This window comes from Vidua macroura, chromosome 26 (genome assembly GCF_024509145.1).
Source record: "Vidua macroura isolate BioBank_ID:100142 chromosome 26, ASM2450914v1, whole genome shotgun sequence".
In the NCBI taxonomy this organism is placed as follows: domain Eukaryota; kingdom Metazoa; phylum Chordata; class Aves; order Passeriformes; family Viduidae; genus Vidua; species Vidua macroura.
Genome location: NC_071596.1, coordinates 2,731,382 through 2,754,777, shown reverse-complemented (window position 1 = coordinate 2,754,777; position 23,396 = coordinate 2,731,382). Strand labels below are relative to the sequence as shown.

Genomic DNA, 23,396 nt, shown 5'->3' with positions numbered 1-23,396 from the left:
GACTGGAGCAGAGTTCCCATGTCCAGACAAAGGGCTCGGGAAGCAGGAGTTTGTGCAGCTCGGGTTGCTGGCTGTGAGCTGGAAACTTTAGACTCTGTGATATAATGAGTCAGATTCTCATTTCTGTTAATAACCCACAGCACTGTTCTGGCAGGGTCACCCAGCAATAAATCAAACGGGAATTCATTCCCATTTGGAAGCTCTTCCACACTGCCAGGATGCTGCAAGGAGGTGGGGCTGGAGCAGAAATATGAACCTGGCCTAGAGAGGCTTTTCTACCCCTCCAAGGGAGCCATCAGCCTTGGGATTCACTCACGGGGTGTTTGCTCCATCCCTCCATCTGGCAGCTCAGGAAATGCACTATGCGAGCCAGAAATATCAGAAAATCACAGAAAAATAGGGATGGAAGTCCTCAGTCTATTCCCAGGGCTGGGAGAGCTAATGAATCATACCTGAAGGGTTTTTGAGAGGCTTTTGTCTGGCCTGTTCCTAAAGATCTTGCTCTCTCCAAGCACTCTAGTCCAGAGCTCAGCTGTTCTTACACTGATGTCCACCCCTAAGATTCCTTGCTGATATTTAGGACTGGGATGTTCAATTTGAGCAGTCAGGACTTGGAAAATCAACCATTCCCACCCTCCTTCCTGCGGCCTTGCTGGTTTTGAGGAAATGCCACCTTGCCCCCTTCTTGATGTTCCATTTTTCATATAGAAAACCTGATTATTTAGTTGTTGTTTTTTTTTTTTTTCCCTCAGAAGCAGCATTTTTATCTGCTGAAACATGGACAGAAGCAACTGGGATCCCCAGGAGTGTGCCTGCAGCTGGAAGGATCTGGATGCACTTGTGGCTCTGTGAAATCCTTGCCCTCCTTCACTTCTTCCTCACCAGCACAAGCAAAACATTCTTTGCTGTTGCTGTTGGAAGAACTTGGTGAGAGCCAGGATTATCCCATTCCAACCAAAATCGATGGGAAAATGCCCAGAAACTGGACTGGAAGTGACACAGATCAAGAACACCCATGGATGTCTGAGGGATGTCTGCACCTCTGCCAATCATGAGGCCAGGGTGGAATATTAAATATAAAATATATTAAATATATTATCTCTCTCTCTATATATAGGTATAAAAACATATAATATAACTATATATAGATATAAAAATATCTATAATATAAATTATTATATGTATTTTCTTGGTATAAAATATATTTTATATAATATACTGTACTAATATATAATTTGTATAAAATACTATATTTATATACCAATAGATTAATATTATATTATCTATAATATTTTATAACTATAAAACATAATACATATTTTATATGTATAATATTTTATACATATAGAATATTCTATGTATTTTATGTGTATAATATTTTACATATAAAATATAATATTATATATATATATTTTTGCATATGTATATTCATATGTACATACATATATATGTACATATATATGTACGTACATATATATGTACATACATATATGTATATACATATATATGTGTATATTTTGTATATATATATTTCTGTATATGAATAGTTTTATATTTTTATGTATATTTTAATGTATATTTTTATATATTTATATATATTTTAATATATTAAAAATTTAATAGATTATCTTTTAAATATATTACTTTAATATTAATATATTATTTAATTAAGATATTAATCATATATTATTATTTAATATATTAGAATTTTTAATATATTAAAAATATATAGTTTTTTTTAATATATTAAATATCAAGCTTGCCAGCAACCCCAAGCTTTTCCCACGGCATGGATCCACCTGCTGGAGGCTCCAGGCTGTTGGCGCTGGCCCTGGCTGGCCCAAGCAGACTCACCAGCCCGTTGCAGTTGCTGATGGCCACCTTGGAGCTGAGGTGCTGGTCCTGCAGGTGGCCGGCGTAGTGGCAGTCCTCGTGGAAGTCGTGCTGCCAGTCCATGCCATCCCGCTTCCAGTACTCCACGGTGAAGTGCTCGGCCAGCAGGTTGGAGTGCAGGGTCAGGTTGAGCAGGAACTGCGTGCGGTGCGCAGAGACTTTGTAGAAGACGTGCTGCTCCGAGGGCTCGTAGGGCAGCGAGCGCCGCGGCCGCGGCTTCAGCTGCCGGCGCATGTCGAAGGTGAGGAAATCTCCGTTCTGGTCCACTTGGATGGGGAAGGCGATCTCATAGTGATCCAAGCTGGAGAGGAATTCCTCTGGGGAGGGAAGGGTGTTGCAGTGTGATTTCATGGTTTACCCAAGAACCCCGGGTTTCTCCCCTGAAGATTCCCTCCCAGGTGTGTCAGCCACTCCTCCTTTCCCCACCCTGACCCCTGCTGAGCGCTGCCTGTCACTCCTGGCATTCCAGCAGTGCGTCGAGTGATTGGGCAGATTCCAAAGATGCCCTCCGCCCCCGGGGGGCATTGGGCCATCCAGGTGTCCTTTGTCCCTTGAGACCTCCTCTCCCGAACCTGGTTGGTGGCTCCCTATGCCTTCCCTCCTCCCCTCCCCTGGGTAAAAGGACAGACAACCACGCGGGTCCAGGGAGTTCTGTTGGAGTTCAGAGGCCTGCAGGCCAGAATAAAAGCTCTGGATTAAAACCCTCCATCGGAACCTACTCCTTTCCTTCACCATAGCCTTAAAGGCTTCCCCGGCAGAGGGAATCCTGAGGGAGCGGACCCTCTAGGAGAGGAAGCTCCATCCCGCTGCCACTGCAGCTCTGGCATGTCTGGACTTGTCTCCACGTGCCCAGCTGCAACATCCAGCTAGCCAAAGATGTCTCTGGGGTGAAGCACCACAGTGGCCACTATTTGGTTCAGCAGCAGGGCCAGACAAGCCAGGGCACGTCCTGTGCCCAGTATTGGTAACACCAACGGAAGGACTCGCATGGGAATGGCAGCCTGCAAAGGGAGCTGGACACTCAGCAACGCCAGCCCGAGCGCAGTGCAGGTGGAGGGTCAGGGTCCTGCCACGGCATTCCAAAAATTGGAATCTCAAGGCTCTGCCCAGCCTGCAGGATCCTTGGGAAATTCCCCAAACACTGCAGCCTACAGAGCCTTGGCATAGCAGTTTTTGGAATGCAACTCTTTCCTCTGCAGGTGATGGAGGCCAAAGGGCCCTTCAGGACACCCCGATTGTGGCTCTGGACCTGGAGTATCCCAAATACTTTCATCTCCACTGGGCAGAGGGAATTTTTGCAGAGTCCAGCTCTGAGCTTTGGAGGGTTATTTTAACCTGGATCCTTCCAGGAACAGACCCAGCAATGAGGTCTCTTCAAAAGGAGGCAGAAGGAGCCTTGGAGTGACAATGGCTCAGGGGAAAATCTTATTTAATTTTCTCCCTGGGGGTTCCTCAGGACATCTGCAGCTGCCACAGGGAGCTGCTGGCTCTGAGAACACAAAACAGCACCACCCCAGCCTCCCCTGCAGTCAGAGCTGCAGGGGCTACAGGGGCACGGAGTCCTTGAAATGCCAATCTTGACATCAAAATAAGAGACAGAGCAACCAGACTTCCTCCAGTGGTGCTGAAAATGAGCAGGAGAAGTCAGACGTCCCAATTCCCAGCCACGTCTCTGTCTGTGCCAGGTCTCTCTCTGTGACCCCATCCTGCCTTCCCAGCTCCCTGCATTGGTTTTTATCACCTCAGCCTGGCTTAGCAGCTCCTCTTGGGGCCCTTGAGCTAAGCCTGTGTGGTTGTGGCTGTGCTGTGACAAGGGCACTGTCCCCAGCCCCTCCACCTGTGCTGGCACAGCAACACAGCTCTGCAGGCTGCCAAACAAACTGGCACCCTGCAACCTCGGCAGAAACTCCTCCTTTTCAAAGGAAAATCTCCCAGGGACTGCCAGGTTGGATCTGAGCAGAGATCTGGTGTTGGAGCCCTGGTCACTGAGGATTTCAGGCTTTCTGTGCTGCCAGGCACTGACCCCCAGGAGAACACTGCATTGACCTGAGGCCATGGAGAAGCTTCCAAAATGGAATGATAGAACTGGGATTGTGGGTGTGGAGTTTGAATAGAAGTGTGGAATGTCACAGGGTGGGAAACTTAGAGTTGAAGGTTTTAGAATATAGTAATATATATAAAGCAAGATGGAGGTTTTAGGGCAGAGGCTGGTCCTTCTTCTTCACCTTCTTCTTCTTCACCTTCACCTTCTCCTTCTTCTTCTTCTTCTTCACCTTCTTCTTCACCTTCTTCTCCTTCTTCCCCTTCTTCTCCATGGGCTTGGGTGGTTTTGTGTAATTGAATAAAAAACTCCACATTATGAGCCACGGGTGGTTGGTTATTGGGTTAAAAATAAAAATAATTCAGGTGTCATTTCTTAATTGGACAGTTTATCCTTAAAAGGCCTTGTGGAGAGAGATATGACTCAGTTTTCAGTTTGTTAGAGTGAAGTGCTGTAGAACCCAGGGTTTGTGAGACTGTGACATGGATAAGAACAAATAAACATCTGAGTCTGAACATGAATTACCATCTCAAGTGCTTTCAATCCCAACCCTGACAGAGGCAGAAAAGAAGCAAAGGAACAGCCTGGCTCTGTCTGACAGCCTTCAGCCCCAGAGGCGTGGGCTGAAATGGGAAATATCCATGTGCTGGACCAGGACAGCTCCTCCTCACTGCGTGTCCTCCTGAACCCCTCGTGCCTGGAGGTTTGGGCCTTCTGAGCCCTCATGGGAGGAGGTTTTCCCTCTGTTCCCTCTGGAAAAGTCTTCCTGTGCTTTCTGCATCCTCCTTGTTGTTGTTTCCTAAGCAAGCAGGAGGGGCCTGGCTGCTCCAGGGTGGCTGAATTTTGCCTGGATCCACAGCCCCCACCTTCAGAGCCTTCCCAGCCATCAGAAACTCAGCCAGCTCCAAACTGCACTCTCACCACAGGGCAGCACTGGAAAGTTTCCTTTTCCTCTGTTTTCCAGTGTGGGAGCCTGACTGAGTGGTTTCCTTGGCCACCAGGAGTGGGACAGCCCTTCCACCCTCTGGGATTAGGGCTGAGCTCCCACCTTTCCCAACCACAAACACCTCTGGCACCTCTGCATTGCCAGAATTAATTATAAAGGTTTTAACTTCCTGTGCTCCAGCTTTTCCTGCATCCCAGCACCTCCCTGTGATGGGGCTGGGCAAACAAGGGTGACTTTTTGCACTTTTAAATGACTTCAGGCTTGGAAAAATTTGCTGTCGGAAGTGTTTTGTTTTCCTTTTTGCCTCTTTGCAGTCCACGTGGGCTTGGAAAAGAGTGACTCAGAGGGTGGTTTGTGCTCACTGTGGCTACAAAGCACCTGGGACTCAGGGCTGGAGGCTCTGATCCTGACCTGAAAGGCACTTCCAGGAGGAAAAACGTGTCCAGAGCCGAGGGTGAGGTGGTGTGTGAGGAGCTAGTGGTGTTGTGGGGCTGGACACTGCGTCTCCTCAGAGATGTCACTCTGGACACAACAAAAACCACTACACCATCCCATCCCATCCCACCCCATCCCATCCCATCCCATCCCATCCCATCCCATCCCATCCCGTCCCGTCCCGTCCCGTCCCTACCTTGTGACTGGAAGGGGAAGCCGGGGAAGGTGCCCCCGGCCAGGCCGAGGGTGAGGGTCCAGGTGAGGAGCCTCCAAGCTGTGGCCATGGTCAGCGCCGCTCGTGTCGGAGCAGGGAGATCTGTGCCGGCTGGGAGGGCGCTGTCCCCACATGTCTCTCCCTCGGCCACCCCTTATGTCCAGAGAGGAGTCCCGGGTCCCTCCGCAGGCATCCTCGGCCGCTCCGTGCTCTCCCGAGGCCGGCGGGGGTGGGCAGTGCCGGGCCAGCACCGCGGGGTCAGCACGGGCTCGTCCCCAGCGCCGGCATCGCCCCTGCGGGTGAGAGCGGGGATGAGCCAAGGGATGGAGGAGAAGGACTCGAGGAGGGCAGGGGAATGAGGAAAGCAGGGTCCTGGAGAAGGCAGGAGTGGGATGGAAGGAGAGGGAAAGAGGAGAAAAGGATGGGAAGGGTTTGAGGATGGATTAACCCCATCAGCTCCTGCTCCGCACTGCACTCCCGGGGGTTCTCCCAGCTGGGATTTATCTGGTACCTGCGGAAAGGAGCTCAGGATCAATGGGAATCCTTTATCCTGTGGCAGCACCCTCGGGGAAGAGCAGCTCCAAGAGTGCCCTGGGTCACCTGATCCCTTAAAGAGGGCAGGAAATAACAGCACTGGCAGGGGGGTGGTGAGCAGCAACCCAGAAATCCTCTCTAGGGTTTCTCTGGATTTCAAACTCACTTTAAAAACTGTCACCGCACTGAGGAAAGAGCACTTGCTCTCAAAGTGTACTGGCTGAACCTAAAAAAGTGATGGAAAACAAAGAACCCATTCAGAGAACTCACCCCCAACCCTATCCACAAATGGATCCCGAGATTCCAATCGCATTTGTTCTTTAAAATGCTCTGCTAATTGCTCCGGTGAAAGATTCCTGGCTTGCAGAGAATTTCCACTCAGTCTGAGGCGATTACATCAAACTCGAATCGTGCTGGGGACTTGCACAAAGCCCGTGGGGTTTTCTTCTTGCCCACCCATTCCATGAGTATGGGATGAGTGCGGCCCATCCCTCACCTCCCAGAGAATCCCAAATATCCCAGCGGTGACGCTGCAGGGCAGCCCAGCAGCCAAACCCAAACCTCCCTGCAGGGCTGGCAGATCCCACGGGCTGGAGCAGGGCTGGGGATGATGGGATGAGCTCCCGGGAAAGGCGGGATGAACTCCCGGGAAAGGCGGGATGAGCTCCCGGGGAAAGGCGGGATGAACTCCCGGGGAAAGCGGGATGAGCTCCCGGGAATGGCAGGATGAACACCCGGGAAAGGCAGGATGAACTCCCCGGGAAAGGCGGGATGAGCTCCCGGGAAAGGTGGGATGAGCTCGCCGGGAATGGCAGGATGAGCTCCCCGGGATGAGCTCCCGGGAAAGCAGGATGAGCTTGCTGGGAATGGCAGGATGAACACCCGGGAAAGGCGGGATGAGCTCCCCGGGAAAGGCGGGATGAGCTCCTGGGAAAGCAGGATGAGCTCCCGGGAAAGGAAGGATGAACTCCCCGGGATGAGCTCCCAGGAAAAGCAGGATGAGTTCACCGGGAATGGCAGGATGTGCTCCCGGGAAAGGTGGGATAAGCTCCCGGGAAAGGTGGGATGAGCTCCCGAGCATGGGAAGAGGCTGGAGATGGGAGGAGGGTGCTTCGCAAAGGTGTCAGCAGCCGGGGCCTGTGTGTGGTCCTTATCCAGTAAGGAAACGCTTAACCCCTGCCTTGCTGTGCTGTGGGCTGGTTTAAACAGCCCAGGGCAGGGGAGCTGGGTCCTCCTGGCATCTGCTGTGCTCCCTTTGTGTCCTTATGGGAATCTGAATCCATGAAAGTGAATTTCTGCTCCTGTTTTTCCATCTTTACTGTGCCATGAATGGTATTTGTGCTGCAGGGATGACACCCAGCACAGGCCAGAGGTGATGTAGGGGAGGTACAAGGGGAAATCCAGGAGATGATTCCTGCCCCACATTTATCATGGAAGTCAAGAATGGTTTGGGTTGGGAAGGACCTTGAAGTTCATCTCATTCCACGGGGGCAGGGACACCTTCCACTACCCCAGGCTGCTCCAAGCCCCATCCAACCTGGCCCTGGACACTGCCAGGGATCCAGGGGCAGCCACAGCTGCTCGGGGCAATCTCACAGGGAAGGATTTCTTCCTAAAATCACATCTAAATCTCCCCTCCTTCATCTTAAATTAACCTAAATTAATGTTTTTTCCCCCTACTAGGCAGAAACAGTGAGAGTGAGAGATGAAACATGCAGCTTTAAACACAATTCGGAGTTGCATAATTTAAAGATTAAGATTTTTCACTGCTTATTTACAGTTAAGAATGGCCAAAGATCCTCGGTGAGGCCTCGGCCTGGACTCCACAGTCCCATCTGGGGCCACTTGCCAGGTTTTCCTCTGCAAAGCCCGGGCACAACAGGATGGTGGCCTCCAAAATTGTGCATCCTGTGAGTGGCCCTGAGAATAAACTGCCTGAGAGAGGGGCAGGGCAGTCCCACCTTGGGCTGCTCCTTTTCCCTGAGACAGGGATCAGGGACTGGGGGGAAGAGGGTTGGGGCAGGAATTCTGCCCCGTTGCACCCCCAAAAGAGGATGCTGAGATCCAGTGACAGCATCACCTGTGGTGCCACAGCGAGGGCAGAGCCAGGGCCAGGCAAGGGACGTGGGGGCTGTGGGAATTGGGCTGGAAAAGGAAGAAGTTGAAAGCAAAGCCTAAATCAGCATTTTTCAGCATCTCCCAAAGCTCGCCATTCCAGCTTTTCAATCCTGTCACAGCTCCAAAGCCCACGGAGCCCAGCTAGACTGTATTTTCTCCTGAGCTTCACACGACTGATTTCCCCTGTTTTCCAGCTGTTGAACCCTTTTCCTCCGGGCTTCCCGTCCTCCCCCTGCCTCTCCATGACCCTCCGCGGTGCTCCCGTGTCCCCCCTGCCCTTCCCGGCTGCTCAGCATCCCCTGGAACAGCAAGAGCGGCCGGGAAGGAGCCCCGGCGCCAGGAGCCCTCAGCCTTGACCTTGGGGGAGGGAGACGCGTTGGGAGCAGCACAAGGCAGGAATTACAGCTGCAAAATTCCTGCGGGCCGGGCTGGGGGAAGGGCCCGGCTGCGATCCCTCCCTGCAGGCAGCAGGGAAAACACGGCCCCTTCCCGGCGGGGCTTCACTCCCAAAGCCCGAGGAGCAGGAGGAGCACCCGGAGGAAGGTGCTTTCCTCACAGGTAGATCCTGCTCCTCTCCCCACGGGTGGATCCAGCTCCGAGGAGTACCCGGAGCATCCGGAGGAAGGTGCTTTCCTCACAGGTAGATCCTGCTCCTCTCCCCACGGGTAGATCCAGCTCCGAGGAGCAGGAGGAAGGTGCTCTCCTCACAGGTGGATCCAGCTCTGAGGAGCACCTGGAGGAAGGTGCTCATCCCACGGGTGGATCCAGCTCCAAAGAGTACCTGGAGCACCTGGAGGAAGGTTCTTTCCTCACAGGTGAATCCTCCTCTTCTCCCCATGGGCAGATCCAGCTCTGAGGAGCAGGAGGAAGGTGCTCTTCTCACAGGTGGATCCAGCCCTGAGGAGTACCCAGAGCACCCGGAGGAAGGTGTTCTCCTCACAGGTGAATCCTGCTCCTCTCCCCGTGGCTGGATCAGGCTCCAAGGAGCAGGAGCACCTGAAGGAAGGTGTTCTCACAGGTAGATCCTGCTCCTCTCCCCATGGGTGGATCCAGCTCTGAGGAGCACCTGGAGGAAGGTGTTCTCCTCACAGGTAGATCCAGCTCTGAGGAGCACCTGGAGGAAGGTGTTCTCACAGCTGGATCCTGCTCCTCTCCCCATGGGCAGATCCAGCTCCGAGGAGCAGGAGGAGCACCCGGAGGAAGGAGCAGAGAGCCGGGGGAGCCCTGGTACCTCCATCCCTACCAAGTTTTCCATAACCTCACTTTGGCAGCTCGCAGGACGATCCCGAGGATCGCGGAGCCCCGGCGGGACACGGGGGTGCCACGGGCCGGGGGAGCTCGGGGACAGCTCGGGGACAGCTCGGGGACACGGCGTGACCTCTCCGGTCTCGTGCCTCCCTCGCTTGGGCCGCTTCCGATTTGCTCCTTCCCGAGGAATTCGTTGTCCTTGGCAGGCTCGGCTCGGGCTGACGCTCCCGGCTCCCGGTGCCAAGGGTGGCTTTGGCCGCGTGAACCCGAGCGACACCAGGGGACAATGCCACCACCGCGGCCAGCTCACCTCCTGCCACCCGGGAAGGAAGGAAGGCGCTGGGAAAGGGGGGTGAAATTCCAGCTGGGATGAAGCGAGAAGAGGAGGCAGATGAGGCTGCTCCCAGGTTCAGGCCGGCGCTGCAGACAGAGCTCCCCGCAAGCCCGGCTGCTGGGCCGGCTCCAGGCAGCGCAGGGGAAGGTAATAGGAAGCAGATGGGCGATGCTCGGGGCCAAGAGGAAGGTTCAAGGTGCCTCCTAGTGCAGGGAAGAGGAATTTAACTGCTTTTAAAGATGCGGGGCCTGGCAGCTTCCAGGTTTCTCATCCAACTTTTGCAAATTATGAGCTCAGGTGTCCATTTTTTTTTTTTTTTCCCTGAGGGACAAATAAATACAAACACAGATTTCTGCTTCCAGCTTGCCCTGGGGGGAGGAAATACTTTTAGTGCACTCCCTGCCAGGACTTCCACTGACATCTTTCAGACATGGGAGCACTGGGAGCAGTGGAAAGTGAGAGCAGCACCCCAGTGGGAGCACTGGGAACAGTGAGAACACAGAGGGAGCAGGACGCCACCACCCCAACAGCAGTTCTGGGCTGTGTTATTTTAAAGAATGAAAGCCTCAAGGTTCTTTTATTCTTGTGTAAAATGGAGAATCAACACCACCCCATAACCACACTGGGGCTGTCGGGGTTATCTGGTGCCACATCTCACAGCTTGGCCCCTTTTTGGCCCCAGGTGCCCCCTGACCCTCCCAAGGGGCTGCTCAGCCCCACAGCAGCCCTGGCAGCACCTTCAGACAGCACTGCAGGGGTTTCTGCTCCTCCAGCTGCTCCAGCCTGGGACTTGTTCCACCAGGTCAAAGTTTATCTCTGGGGGGAAGAGCTGTGAGCCCCAGGCCGGCCCCACAGGCCTAATTTTCTACAGAATCCAAGTTAAACACAGCAGGGACTGCGGGGGACTGGGATTTGGGCTCAGGGGCTGTGCCAGTGCAGCGAGGGCACTTGGCAGCAGCAGCAGCAGGTTTTTCACATTTCCCACCACCCACACTACCCTGTAGCTGTGGTGTGCTCTCTCCTGCTGCTGGGCTCCCAGCTGCCCTCCAGGACACACAACAGCCCCTCGGTGCCTGTAGCTCCTGGGTGCTGCTCCTAAAGTCACCTGAAGAACAGGGCCCCTGTCACCTGCTGTCACTGCTTCGTGGAGGTGATGCCTCAGGTTTGAGCTTTTCTATTTTTCACATTCTGTGCTGCTTTAGTGTGTGGCACATCAGGGGATGGTGAGCTCTCTGCACAGAGCAGGGAGACAAAACAATTCCTGCTCCAGCTGGGGACCAAGGACAAATGATCCAAACCTCAGGCCCAAGAGCACAAACAACGTGGAATGAAGGGAGAAAAACAAGGATGGGACTGCATGGGCTGGAGCTGGAATTGGACAATGAACTCCAATGTGCAAATGGAGCAGAACTGATCACAGTGAGAGCCCCCGTGAGCGCTCGTGCATTTTGGGACCATTTTGGTTCACCTTGGGTGCAGCCCTGGCTGGGCTCTTGTGCTGCCCAAGGTGGATCCATTGAGGCCTTTTAATAATTCCCTGCTTTATTCTTTAGCTCTGACCAGTCTCTGTTCTAGAGCAGCATTCCCAAGGCATCAGAGGGCCACAGGTCTTAGCTGTAAAACCTCAGCTGGAATCAACTTTCACCCTTCCAGTGAAGAAATTTTTCCTCATATCCAATCTTAACATCTCCTGGGGCAATTTAAGGCTGTGTCCCATGGCTTGTTCCCTGGAGCAGAGCCCGCCCCCCTGGCTGTCCTCTCCTGTCAGGAGTTGTGCAGAGCCACAACGTCCCCCTGAGCCTCCTTTTCTCCAGGCTGAGCCTCCCCAGCTCTCTCAGATCCTCCAGAATCACCAAATCAAAGATCATGGAACATCCTGAGCTGGAAGCGACCCTCAGGGATCAAATCCAGCCCTGTCCCTGCACAGGCACCCCACCAAGCCCACCCTGAGCATCCCTGAGAGCGCTGGCCAAACGCTCCTGGAGCTCTGGCAGCCTTGGGGCCGGGACCATTCCCTGGGGAGCCTGGGCAGTGCCAGCAGCCTCGGGGGGAAGAACCTTTCCCTGAGCTCCATGCCAAGCCCTGGCACAGCTCCAGCCCTTCCTGGCCTCCTGTCCCTGGCCCAGAGCAGAGCTCAGCCCCTGCCCCTCTGCCTCCCCTCGGGAGGAGCTGCAGCCCCCGAGGAGCCTCCCCTCAGTCTCCTGTGCTGCAGCTGAACGAGCCAAGTGCCCTCAGCCGCTCCTCAGACCCTTCCCCAGCTCCGTGTCCCTCCTTGGGACACTCTCCAACAGCTTGGGATCCTCCTGACCTTGTGGTGCCCAAAGTGCCCCCAGCACTGGAGGTGAGGCTGCCCCAGTGCAGAGCAGAGTGGGACAATCCCTCCTTGGCCCGGCCAGTGATGTTCAAACCCTTCTCATCATCTCTACATCCCTGCTCCTCCTCTCTTTGGGCTCTCTCTGCACACCCCAGTTCCTGGCAGGGGCAGGTCCCTCGCAGCTGCTGCTGCATTTCTGTGTTTTCTGGGGGGGGTCTCACCCCCTGCACTCCCCGGGGCTCTGGGTGTTCCGTGCGTGCTCAGTCAGCTCCCAGCTCCCAGCCTGCAGCTCCTGGCAGGTCCCTGCACGTTCCTGAGGAGGGAACAAACAGCCCCGCTCCCCGCTGCAGGCTGCTCCTCCCGCGGCACGGGCTGAGCACGTGCGGGATGCAAAGCTGTCCGAGAGACCTCCCCGGCTTCCAGCAGGAGAACGTCCTGATATTCCCGACAAAATATTTGGCTGGGCTGCCAAGTGGGAAACATGCTGAGCTGCAGATGGCAGAAGTCTCCCCGCAGTCATCTCGCCGGCACGACAGGACTTCCACTGGGAAGTCATTTCTCAGCTCTAGGGCAGCACTAGGGGTTAAACCCACAGAAATCAGCATTTTTGCTGCCAGGAGCATCTGCAAACTGTGAGAAAAGGGTTAAAGTCACAGGTCTGCAGAACACAAAATAAGAACTTGAGCCATAATCTGCTCTGCTGCTCCAAGTGTGGCCTCTCTGAGGCCACGGCGAGTGAAGAATTAGAAACATGGAGTTTTCCCTGTTCCCAGAACACTGCAGCCTCCAGCCCTGGGGTGGCTCCTGCCTGCAGAGCCACCCTTTGGCTGCCCTGCAACCCCTCTGCTCGCCCCTGCCACCAATCCCAGCTGGTGCAATGCCAGCTCTGCCTGTCCCTTCCCTGCTGACCCCTCGGGGCTGGGCGGGGGCCCGGGATGCTCAGTGCAGCCCCTCTCCCTGCGAGGGCTGATTCACCTCCCCCAGGAGCTGTTCTTTGTGCACCCCAGTGACTGCGGGTCCCATTTCAGCTTCCCAGGAGGGGAGGTGCCGTTTCCACACCGTTAAAATCAGATCCACCCCATCCAAAGGCAGATCCAACCCCAGCCAAAGGCACTCCCCAGCAATGTGGGAAATGAAGAACGACACTGCCAGTGTGACCCTGAGAGCTGAGGGGTCTGGTCCGGGGTCTTTGTCCCCCTGCCAGCACCCCGGTGCCAGCCTGGGTGCCAGGGGCACACTCTCCCTGCCTTTGGAGCAGCAGCTCCCTCTTCCAGGCTCTCCGTGGTGCTCCACAGCCGGCCCTGCTGTGCTCTGGCCTGGCACACCCTGCATCCCTTTGTACAGCAGCTTCATGGGGCTTTGGGCTCACTCCAGCACTGTGTGGGAGGAGGGGTTCTTTTTTTCAAAAACACGATAATTATTTTACAGTCAAATCTATTCAGTGTGATCTTGGTGAGGAAAGGGCTGAATCCTCCCCTCGCTCCTCTCCAAAATCTTTAATTTTGCCAGCAAAGGGGCAAAAGGAGCTTGTGCCAAAGCCAGGGCAGTGAGAGGAGAGCTGGGAGCAGCGACCTCGCTCTGACACCGCCGGCTTGGCTCTCTGGAAATCCTATCCCTGTGTTACATAAGGACCTGGCCCTATCTGGAACGCCGGGGTCATTGCACTTCTCCAAGTGTGGTAAAATGCTCGGAGGTCCTCAGCAGGAAAGCGGAAGGGAAGTGCCAGCTCGGATCCTCCTCGGGATGGGGAGCTGGGCCCGGGGCAGGGCTGGGCCCTGCTGGAGCTGCCAGAGCAGTGCCACAATTCCAGCCCGCTGGAAGGTGGGCACTGAGATTCCCAGTGCTCCCATCCTGGGACTCCTCCTGCTTTCGGGAGAGGACTCCACCAGGCAGGTCCACTCTCAGACAGGACTTATGCAATAGTTTGGAGCCTCTCCATGTGACCCAGACTTGCTGGCGCTCTGCCATCGCTCTCCTCGCTGGCTGCAGCCAGGCACAGAGCGGCGGGATTAGAGAGAGGCCGGGCAGTCATTAACGGCGTGCCAGTCATTAACGGCGTGTTATTCATTAACCGCATACCAGTCATTAACGGCGTGTTATTCATTAACCGCGTACCAGTTATTAACGGCGTACCAGTCATTAACAGAGTGCATCACCCACCACACAGGGACACACATGTCCCATGAGTGAAGGGACACGCGTGTCACCCACATGCACCAGCAGCTGCAGCTGCTCCTGTGCAAGGGGATGGGGATACGTGGAGGTTTTATGCTATTTGCACATGGATACACGTTATCTGCGTGTGATAACACGTTATCTGCATGAGGATACACGCTGTCTGCATGGAATAGATCTTATCTGCATGGGCACAGACATTATCTGGGAATGGATACGCGTTATCTGCATGTGATAACGTGTTATCAGCATGAAGATACATGCTATCTGCATGGGAATACACGTTATCTGCATGGGGATAGATGTTATCTGCACGTTGGTAACTCTTTGTATGAACACACTACCTGCTGACAGATCTGATGCCCACCCCCCCTGTGCCCTGCCATCCATGGAGTAAGATATTCCATGCACAAATGCCATTTTTATACCCGGCACCTCCGTGGCCGCCTCTGCCTCCATGAAATGCTCCCTCTGTGTGGGGTTCAGCACAGCCAGGAGAGAATCCAGACCTCCTGGGCCTGTGCACAGGCAGCTCTCCCTGTGCTCCTGCTGCTCCTCCCAGCACAGAGCAGCACCAGGGCTCTGCCAGGAAAGGGCTCTGGGAAAGGCCGGGAGCGCTCACACCTCAGTGTGGGCAGGGAAGCAGATGCAGACTCGGCCACCTCCATCCCGGCAGGGCTGGCTCCTCTCTCCATCCCGGCGGGGCTGGTTCATCCCCATCCCGTCAGGGTTGGCTCCTCTCTCCATCCCGGCAGGGTTGGCTCCTCTCTCCATCCTGGCAGGGCTGGCTCCTCTCTCCATCCCGGTGGGGCTGGTTCATCCCCATCCCGGCAGAGCTGGCTCCTCTCCATCCCGGCAGGGCTGGCTCCTCTCTCCATCCCGGCAGGGCTGGCTCCTCTCTCCATCCCGGCAGGGCTGGCTCTCATCCCCATCCCGGCAGGGCTGGCTTCTCTCCATCCCGGCAGGGCTGGCTCCTCTCCATCCCGGCAGGGCTGGCTCCTCTCTCCATCCCGGCAGAGCTGGCTCCTCTCCATCCCAGCAGGGCTGGTTCATCCCCATCCCGGCAGAGCTGGCTCCTCTCCATCCCGGCAGAGCTGGCTCCTCTCTCCATCCCGGCAGGGCTGGCTCCTCTCTCCATCCCGGCAGAGCTGGCTCCTCTCCATCCCGGCAGGGCTGGCTCCTCTCCATCCCGGCAGGGCTGGCTCCTCTCTCCATCCCGGCAGAGCTGGCTCCTCTCCATCCCGGCAGGGCTGGCTCCTCTCTCCATCCCGGCAGGGCTGGCTCCCGCAGCTCCCCTCCAGCCGTCCCGGTGCTTACACAACCCAGCCGAGCCCTGGGCTTGCATAAAGACAAACACCCTCGTGTGCCAACAGCGAGCTGTGCTCACCTGCATAAGCACCCCGGCCCTCTCCAGGAGGGAGCAGTGCTGTGAGCCCCAGCTGAGGCAGGTTTATGTGGTTTGTGCAGCTCCAGCTCCCAAGCAGCTGTCACAGCTCTCACACATCACGTTTCACTCCTCGTCAGCCAGGCTGTAGGACAGGGCCATACCCCAGGTACAGAATGGTTTGGGTGAGAAGGGATCTTAAAGCTCATTTAGTTCCATTCCTGCCATGGCAGGGACACCTCCCACTGTCCCAGGCTGCTCCAAGCCCTGTCCAGCCTGGCCTTGGACAATTCCAGGGATCCAGGGGCAGCCACAGCTGCCCTGGGCACCCTGTGCCAGGGCCTGCCCACGCTCACAGAGAACAAAGATGTGTCTGGTTATCAGGCTGGAAGTGCTACAGGGGAGGGCACAGTCCCCCTACAGCCCCTGTCACCAGGTGCCACACCTTGTGCACCCACAGTCTCGGGCTGGAGCTGGAGAGACAGGAGAGCTCTGCTGAGCTTCCCAAGAAAAGCCTCTGAGGTGACTCGTGCTGCCCAGCAGGGCAGTGAGAAGCACTGAGGGACCTGCAGTGAGCACAGGGCTCAGCAGCTCCTTCTGTCACTGTCACAGCACAGCCTCACCCAGCCCTGCCCAGCAATGGCCCAGTCCTGGCCAGGGGGACAAATCCACAGCATGGCCCCGCTCCAGCTCCCCTCAGGCTGAGCTGCTCCTGCCAGGCTGAATTAAAGAATAAGTGAAGCTGGAAGGGACACGAGGGGATCTCTGGTCCCATCCCACTCTCAGAACTGAGTTCCCTTTGTGTCAGATCAGGACCTCACAGCCCAGCCTGTCCCAGAGGGTCACAGGAGGAAATGCAGGGACCTCTGGAGTGGGACCCTAAAGCAGCAAAGCCAGTTTGGACCTGCCTGTTCTCCCAGGAAAACAGAACCAGTCAGAGAAGGGATGACACAGAGAAAGTGTTCCTTCCAGAGCAGGACAAACCACGGAGGGATTTGGTGACAGCCAAGGTAACAGTGGGTGCAAGGCCATGGGATCACCCCCAGCAATGACCCCGGGGTCCCTCAGTGCAGGGCAGTGACCATGACAGAGGCACCCACAGCCCCCAGGCCAGGTCACCCTGATACCTTGGCTTTTGAGTTTTTCTGTTCTGTTTTGGTGTGCAGCTTTTAGCTTTATATTAAGGAGATATATATATATGTATATATATATGTGTGTGTGTGTGTATATATATCTCCTATATCCTATATATCTCATATATATATATATATATCTCCTATATATAGGATATATAATGGGATATAGGATTTATACTAGGGTCTCTTCACAGGCTGGTGAAGAAAAAACCATCCTACTCCAGCTGGAGACTCAAGGCAATCCCTTCAGACTTCAGGCCCAAAGCACGAACAACGTGAAAAGAGGAGGGCGGGCAAACAAGGAGGATGAAACTTCATCATTTGAAGCTGTTAATTGGACAGTTAACTCCTATATGCAAATGGACTAAAACTTATAAAAATGTGAGATCTCGTGACCAAGCCCTTTTTGCTTCCATCTTGGGGCCATCCAGGTACTGCCAGGGGTGGCCTTGGAAGGCTCTTCAATAAATAATCGCTTTATTGCTCTGAACTCCATCCAGCCTCTGCTCCAGCTCCTTGAGGCATCACCCCCATGCCAGGGGAGCCCTGCAGGAGCAGGGATGCCTCCTGTGGGATGAAGCCCTGCGGAACACTGCAGCTGTGGAATCCCTCCAGCCCTTACAGACCTGCAGATCGTGTCCAGGCTCTGGCTCCTTGGGAGCTCCAGGAGATCTGCTGGGCAGAGATTTTGGGCCCTTTTCCCCTCCCTGTAGGTTCTTTACTCAGGGAAATGTGGCCCAGGTGGTGTGGCCCAGATGCAGCTCCCTCCTCCATGGCCAGGGAATGAAGAGTCCCCAGCCCTGACAGGACTGAACTCATCCTCTGCATTTACTTTTTGATTGAAGCCACTTCTCACCGAGGTCACAAATCCCACAGGAGGAGGCCAGGACTTCACCTGCCAGTTTAGCTCATTTGGGACCAACATTTAGGAGTGTTTGAGTTCAGAAAGATTTGCAGGACTGCACAGGAATAGATTCATTTTAAGACATTTTTCCTTTTAAATTAAGCTGCAATGTAAGAGTAGGAAGCACAGTATTGCTAATGGGTGATAAACAGAAGTGTAAAGCTGCAGATGTCCCATCCTTGGAAGTGTCCAAGGCCAGGTGGGACAGGGCTTGGAGCAATTTGGGGCAGTGGAAGGTGTCCTTGCCCAAGGCAGGGGTGGGACTGGATGAGCTTTAGGGTTTCTTCCAACCCAAACCATTCCATGATTCCATTAAAGATGCTGAGTAGTCAGATATGGAATATCCCAAGCACTTCCCAGCCTGGGAGGATGCAGAAGGTGAGAGGGGAGCAGCAGTGGAGCAGCTGGATGGAGACTCTGCACTGATGTTGCTCCACTGAAGTCAGACAGAGCTAAAATATTCCAGCAGTTTCCCAGTGGAGACTCTCCCAACCCTTCAGTTGGCTGCAGATTTCATCGAAGGCCCTCACAGGAACCAAGATGGGAAAACTGGCTTGGATGGTGTCCCTTTGAACCTCCCTCAGTGCTGGAAAACAAGGCTGCATCCAGGCTGGTGGTTTTCCACATGTCTCTCTCCTGCATGGGATCCGACCTGCTCACAGATTCCTGGGAAATGTTTGTAACTCCTCGCCCTGCAAACGTTTCCTACGGTGGTGGGGTCAAGCGAAGACCTCTCTGCCTTGTGTGTCTTCAGCACATCTGAGCTGACAGCACCCAGCCAACTCTTTCTGAAAACGTGACAGATTTGGTCCCAGTCCTGTTTGTTTTGAGCTCATCTTGTGTTAACCCAAGATCGAGGCAGGGCAGGACGTGACAAACACATCCTGCAGTGCTCCCAGCTCAGAAGGAATTAATTGCTGGAAACTTGGCAAGAAAAGAGGGGTTTGGAGTCGGGGGTTACTGATAAGCTGCAGATAAGGGTTTGCATGGAATCATCCTGTGCTGAGGACCCTCCATGGAGCTGCTCCTTCGGGAAGAGGCGCCCAGGCTGTCCCTGGACCAGGATTCCATGGAATGGTGAGAACAGCAGCTCCTCTCCAGCAGCCCCTGGGTGGCCTGGAGCCATGGGTGATAAGAGAGCCTCTCATGTTTCAGGTTGGAGGAACAGACACTGTTTATGTTGAGCAGCACCACCTTCCTCCCCTCAGGGCTCCTCTTCAGCCTCTCGCGGCTGCTTAGGCCCGGCTTATCGGGGCCTCCCGGTGCCAAACGAAACAGCTCAGCCCCCCCAGCCTTATCCGGGCAGAGCTGATTTGCAGGAGATGACAGCACCTTTCCCATTCCACCCCGGCAGCAGCCGCGTGGGGAATGCAGCTGGAGCCGCCCCAAAGAGGCGCCGGGAGGTTTTTGGGATCTCGGGAGGAGGAGGGGAGCAGAGGGTGCTGCCCTGGGGCGAAGCAGGAACAGCGGGAGGCTGAGGATGGAGCAACTGGAGCACTCAGCACGTTCCATATATGGAGAAACTTTGGGAAGAACCTCCCAAGGACTGCGGGAAGCCTCCCCGATGGAGGCATTTCGGAACAGTCCCGGCAAGGCTGGTCCCAGCTCGGGGAACATCACCTGGGTGTCCCACAGAGCGTTTCCCCTTCCACCTTAGGGAACAGAGGCTCCCCAGAGCCCTCCCTGCCATGCCCAGCATCCCACCCTGGCACCACTGGGTGCTGCTAAGGAGGACAAAACCAAGCACGACCAGAACCAGAGCTCTGCGGGTCTCCAGCACCGGGGATGTTGGCAGGGATTGCAGCAGGAACACAAATGCCCCCTGAGGTTCGCATCTTGACCACAAAAAAGTCCCCAAAAATGGGCCTTGGTGTGAAATTTTACATTTACCTGCCCCCAGCACAGCTCCACACTTCCCTCTTGGTTGGTTCTTCCCCTCTGGAAGATATTTGCCAAGGTTATTTTATAAACTCCTTTCTATTTATAGCCCAGCTCCTTCAGCTCTAATGAGATAATCTTCTGGCATCTCACCACCACTAATATTTACTTTGATGTTTAAAATAACATCTTCTGAGGGATTGATTAAAAAAAAAAAAAAGATAAAAAAACCACCTTTAAAACATAATCAAAGCAAAGAAAGAAGCGAGCAGAGCAGTGGGGCCGAGCTCCTGGGGATGCACACGGAGTCAGTGACACTGCAACTTTTTCAGGGCAGACTCTTTATAATCCTCTGAGCACATCAGGAGGGAGAGAGGCATTGGCAGCTCCTGAAGATGGAGAGAGAGACAGGGAAAGAGGGAGAGGGAGCGCGGGCTGTGTTTATTCTCAGGAATGAAGGCAGCAAGGAACGTTTCATTCTGCAGCAGGGCTTGGAGCTGCTGCTCTCTGTAATTGAGAGCTTCGCCCCGGGCAGCTCAGCAGAGCAGATTTGGGGTTTAGAGACGCAAACATTCGATCCCGGGGTTAATACAATTAAAAAGAGGGGCCGGGGGAGGCGAGGGAGGCAGCGCACGAGAGCCCGGCTCCTGCTGCCTGCAGCCACTTTGAAACACAAGCCTGCGTTTTTATGGAAACTCTGAATGTTGGAGAAGGGTGAACATGGTTTTCATTCTCATAAATGTTTTTCCAGCGTGCAAGGCTCTCCGGGCTCATTCCTTCTCCAGGGAGACAGTTCTGATTTCAAAGAACATTCGCGTTCCCTCCACCCCAGACCACCCCACTCCAACCTCAAAGAGTCTCCTCTGGAAAAATTATTTTAAAGAGAGTTTTACCTTTCCGAGTGCTTTCCCTTCTTTCTTCTTATTTTTTTTTTTCCCCTTTTAATTCCTTCAGCTTCTCTTTTTTTTTTTTTTTCCTCTTCTTTTTCCCAGCAGCAGCCAAAAGCTCCTCTCTTCCCCTCAGCCCTGCGCGTGTCAGAAAGTTTCCAGGCTGAGGGTTTGTGTCGCCTTCCTTATGAAACTTCTTCTGTCAGACCCAGGCAGAGCTGGAGTTGGAGGCTTTGCTAAAAAGTCTCCTTTCAGGAAGTGAGCAGTAATAAGAGAGCGGCTCAGAGGCAGCACATGGATAGGGGCTGCTCGAGAAAAAAAAAAAAAAAAAAAAAGAAAGGAGAAGAAGAAGAAAAAAACTTTGCTCAGGAATTTTGCCAGGATTGTCCAAAAGGGAAAAAAAAAAAAAAAAAAGAGGAAAAAAAAAAGAAAAAAAAAAAAAGAAAATCCCCAAACCCACAAGGCTGGAAAAGGCCCGCCCTGAGCGCTGACATCAGTGCAGAAGGCAGGTCTTGGCTGAAGCAGTATAAAACGAGTCAGCCTTTCTGTGGAGGAGCAGGGAGGGAGCTTGGGGCAGCCCTGGAGCGATGCTGGGGCTCCCCTGGGGATAAAACACCCCAGGAAAAGCCAGAAAGGAAAGAGGCCGTGCTGATAGCGGCACACAAAGCAGATAAAGCAAACCTGCCTTGGTTTTGGTTTGGCGATGTTTTTTCCCCCCCGAACAACAAACAACACCCCCATCGTGCATTTTACCCGGAGCTTTCCCCATGCTTTTAAAAACGCAGGGAGTGTGTGAGGAAATGGCCTGAAAGGCTCCACAGCAATGGCAGGGACTGGCTTTGAATCGAAAAAAAGCCCTCCAGAACTCAGCAGTGCTTTCAGAAATCCCTTCCCTCTGCAGTTACATCATTCCTGCCCCGCTGGCTCCGCTGGCCGCGGCATTCTCCTGCCCTGCTGCCACCGTGGAGTGTCCCACCGGGGACAATCCCCCTCCAAAATCAAGAATAACCACCTGAAATAAGCAAACGCTGCTCCTTTCCAAACAACCCCCTCGCAGGACACCTCGACAATAAAAGGCAGGAGCTCATTTCCTCCTTCCTTCTGAAGGCGGCTCTGGGATTTCAAGGCTGAATTTGTGAGCCTTGCTGAGAGAGAATTACCTGGCAGTGCTGCAAACGCTGGAAAAATGAGCCTTTTCCGAGCTGCCCTGCTTTTCCCTGGGAAGGGAGAGGGGCCCTGGGGAAGGACACAGGGAAAGGGTGGAAGGAACAGGGTGAGGATGGACCCCCAGCCCTCTGTGGGGACAGAACAACCCCAAAACCACCCTGGCGGTGCCTTTTCCTCCAGGAGGAATTGAATGAAGAGTTAAGGGGTGAAAAGTTGCCAGGGGGAGATGTAACATATTAAAAAAAATATAATATATGAAAATTATATTTAAACATAAATTTATATATTAAATAATAAATATTAAATTAAATAGCAAATAGTATATTAAATATATATTAAATTAAATATTATGTTAAATTTATATAATTTAAATTTATAGAATATAGATAGTATACTAAATAGATATTAAAATATATTAGATATGTATTAAACTCCCTGAACCCGAGACCCCAGGAGGGGATTGCAGGGGGGCTCTGGGAGAGCAAGACAGGATTTGCATCCCTGGGCAGCCGGTGTGGATGCCAAGTGCAGGAGAGCCCTGGCAGCCCCGTGTCCTGCCCTGACCCTTGCAGGCACAGCCAGTGCCAAAGCCACGGGATGCAGCCCGGGCAGCCAGAGCTCCTGGCCACCGTCCCTGGTGCCACCCAGGCTGCCCCAGCAGCCACCAGAGCATGAGATGGACATGGAGAAAGAAAAAAGCCTCAAAGGCCTGGCCAGCCCCGTGTCCTGATGGGATGCTGGCCTAAAAAAAAAAAAAAAAAAAAAAAAAGAAAAAAAAAGAAAAGGGATGAAGGAAAAAGCAAGAAGCTGTGGTACTTTTTATGGTGGATCCCCCTAAATCCTCTGCTGTAAGCAAAGCAGGATGAACCTGACCCAGAGCTGGAGCAGCCCTAATTCATGTTCTGCCATAAATTTGCTTTTTGGAGCCTGCTGAACTCCCCTCCTTGTCCCTGTTGAGTAAGAAAGCAGCACAGATTTTAAGAAGGCTGGTTTGCACAGCAGCAGCTTTCATATGGAAAACTCTTTCTTTTACAGACTGTTCCCAAACATTTCACCTGTATCTAATTAACAAAAAACTAATTAACAAAAACTAATTAACAATTACACCTAATTAACAAAATCACCTTTCCTATAAACAATTCCTGAGAAGAACAGGAAAGCAGAACGTCAGGAAAACACCACCTGCAGGTTTATAATAACAAGCCATTATTGTTTCTCTACAACCCCCTAAAAAGTCTCACAAGTCCACCGTGAGAAAACTTCTCAGGTTTTCTCGCTCTCTAACCAAGCTGTCACATCCACACCTCCTGGGATGGAGCAGCAGCAGGAGATGCCCAAGAGGGACCTCCTGAGTCCCCCTGAGCTGCCTGGAAGGTTTGTTCATCCAAACAGCCAAGAAAAAGCAGGGAAAACATCCTTTTGCTCCCAGGAGGAGCTGGCTGAGGGTGGGAGATCACAGCCCCCAGCTCCACTCCAGCCACACTCTCTGTGCAGACTGGAAAGGGCTGGCTCTGCACTGGAAAACCGAGTTCAAAAGGGACTGGGATTGATTGCTGGGCTGGATTTTGGGCCAGTTCCCTGGCTGGGTGGACAGAGTGGTTTCCTTCCTCCCCAGGCCACGCTGGCCATTGTCTGAGCCCCCAGAGCACACCCAGAAAAGAGCAACTGAACAAAATATTTGGGGTTTAATTGAATGGTGCTGCTGCTGGCCAAGGAAAAACTAATTGCTGCAAGTGTGGCCTGGTGCCATTCCAGGGGTGTTCTGTCTGCTGGGGCTTGTCTCAAACA

At 53.5% G+C, this 23,396-nt stretch overlaps 1 protein-coding gene across 1 annotated transcript in view; it reads right to left on the bottom strand.

Annotated features, from left to right (window-relative positions):
* The window catches only part of ADAMTS10 (ADAM metallopeptidase with thrombospondin type 1 motif 10), a 68,823-nt gene extending 48,136 nt beyond the window's left edge, over positions 1-20,687 (bottom strand). Inside the window, exons 1-3 of the mRNA XM_053999586.1 lie at positions 20,448-20,687; positions 5,512-5,822; positions 1,855-2,210 (exon numbers count right to left, since the gene is read on the bottom strand). Of these exons, the coding sequence (XP_053855561.1) occupies positions 1,855-2,210; positions 5,512-5,599 (444 nt within the window). The 5' untranslated portion in view covers positions 5,600-5,822; positions 20,448-20,687. The remainder of the gene's footprint in view (positions 1-1,854; positions 2,211-5,511; positions 5,823-20,447) is intronic.
* Between the last annotated feature and the right edge of the window lie 2,709 nt (positions 20,688-23,396).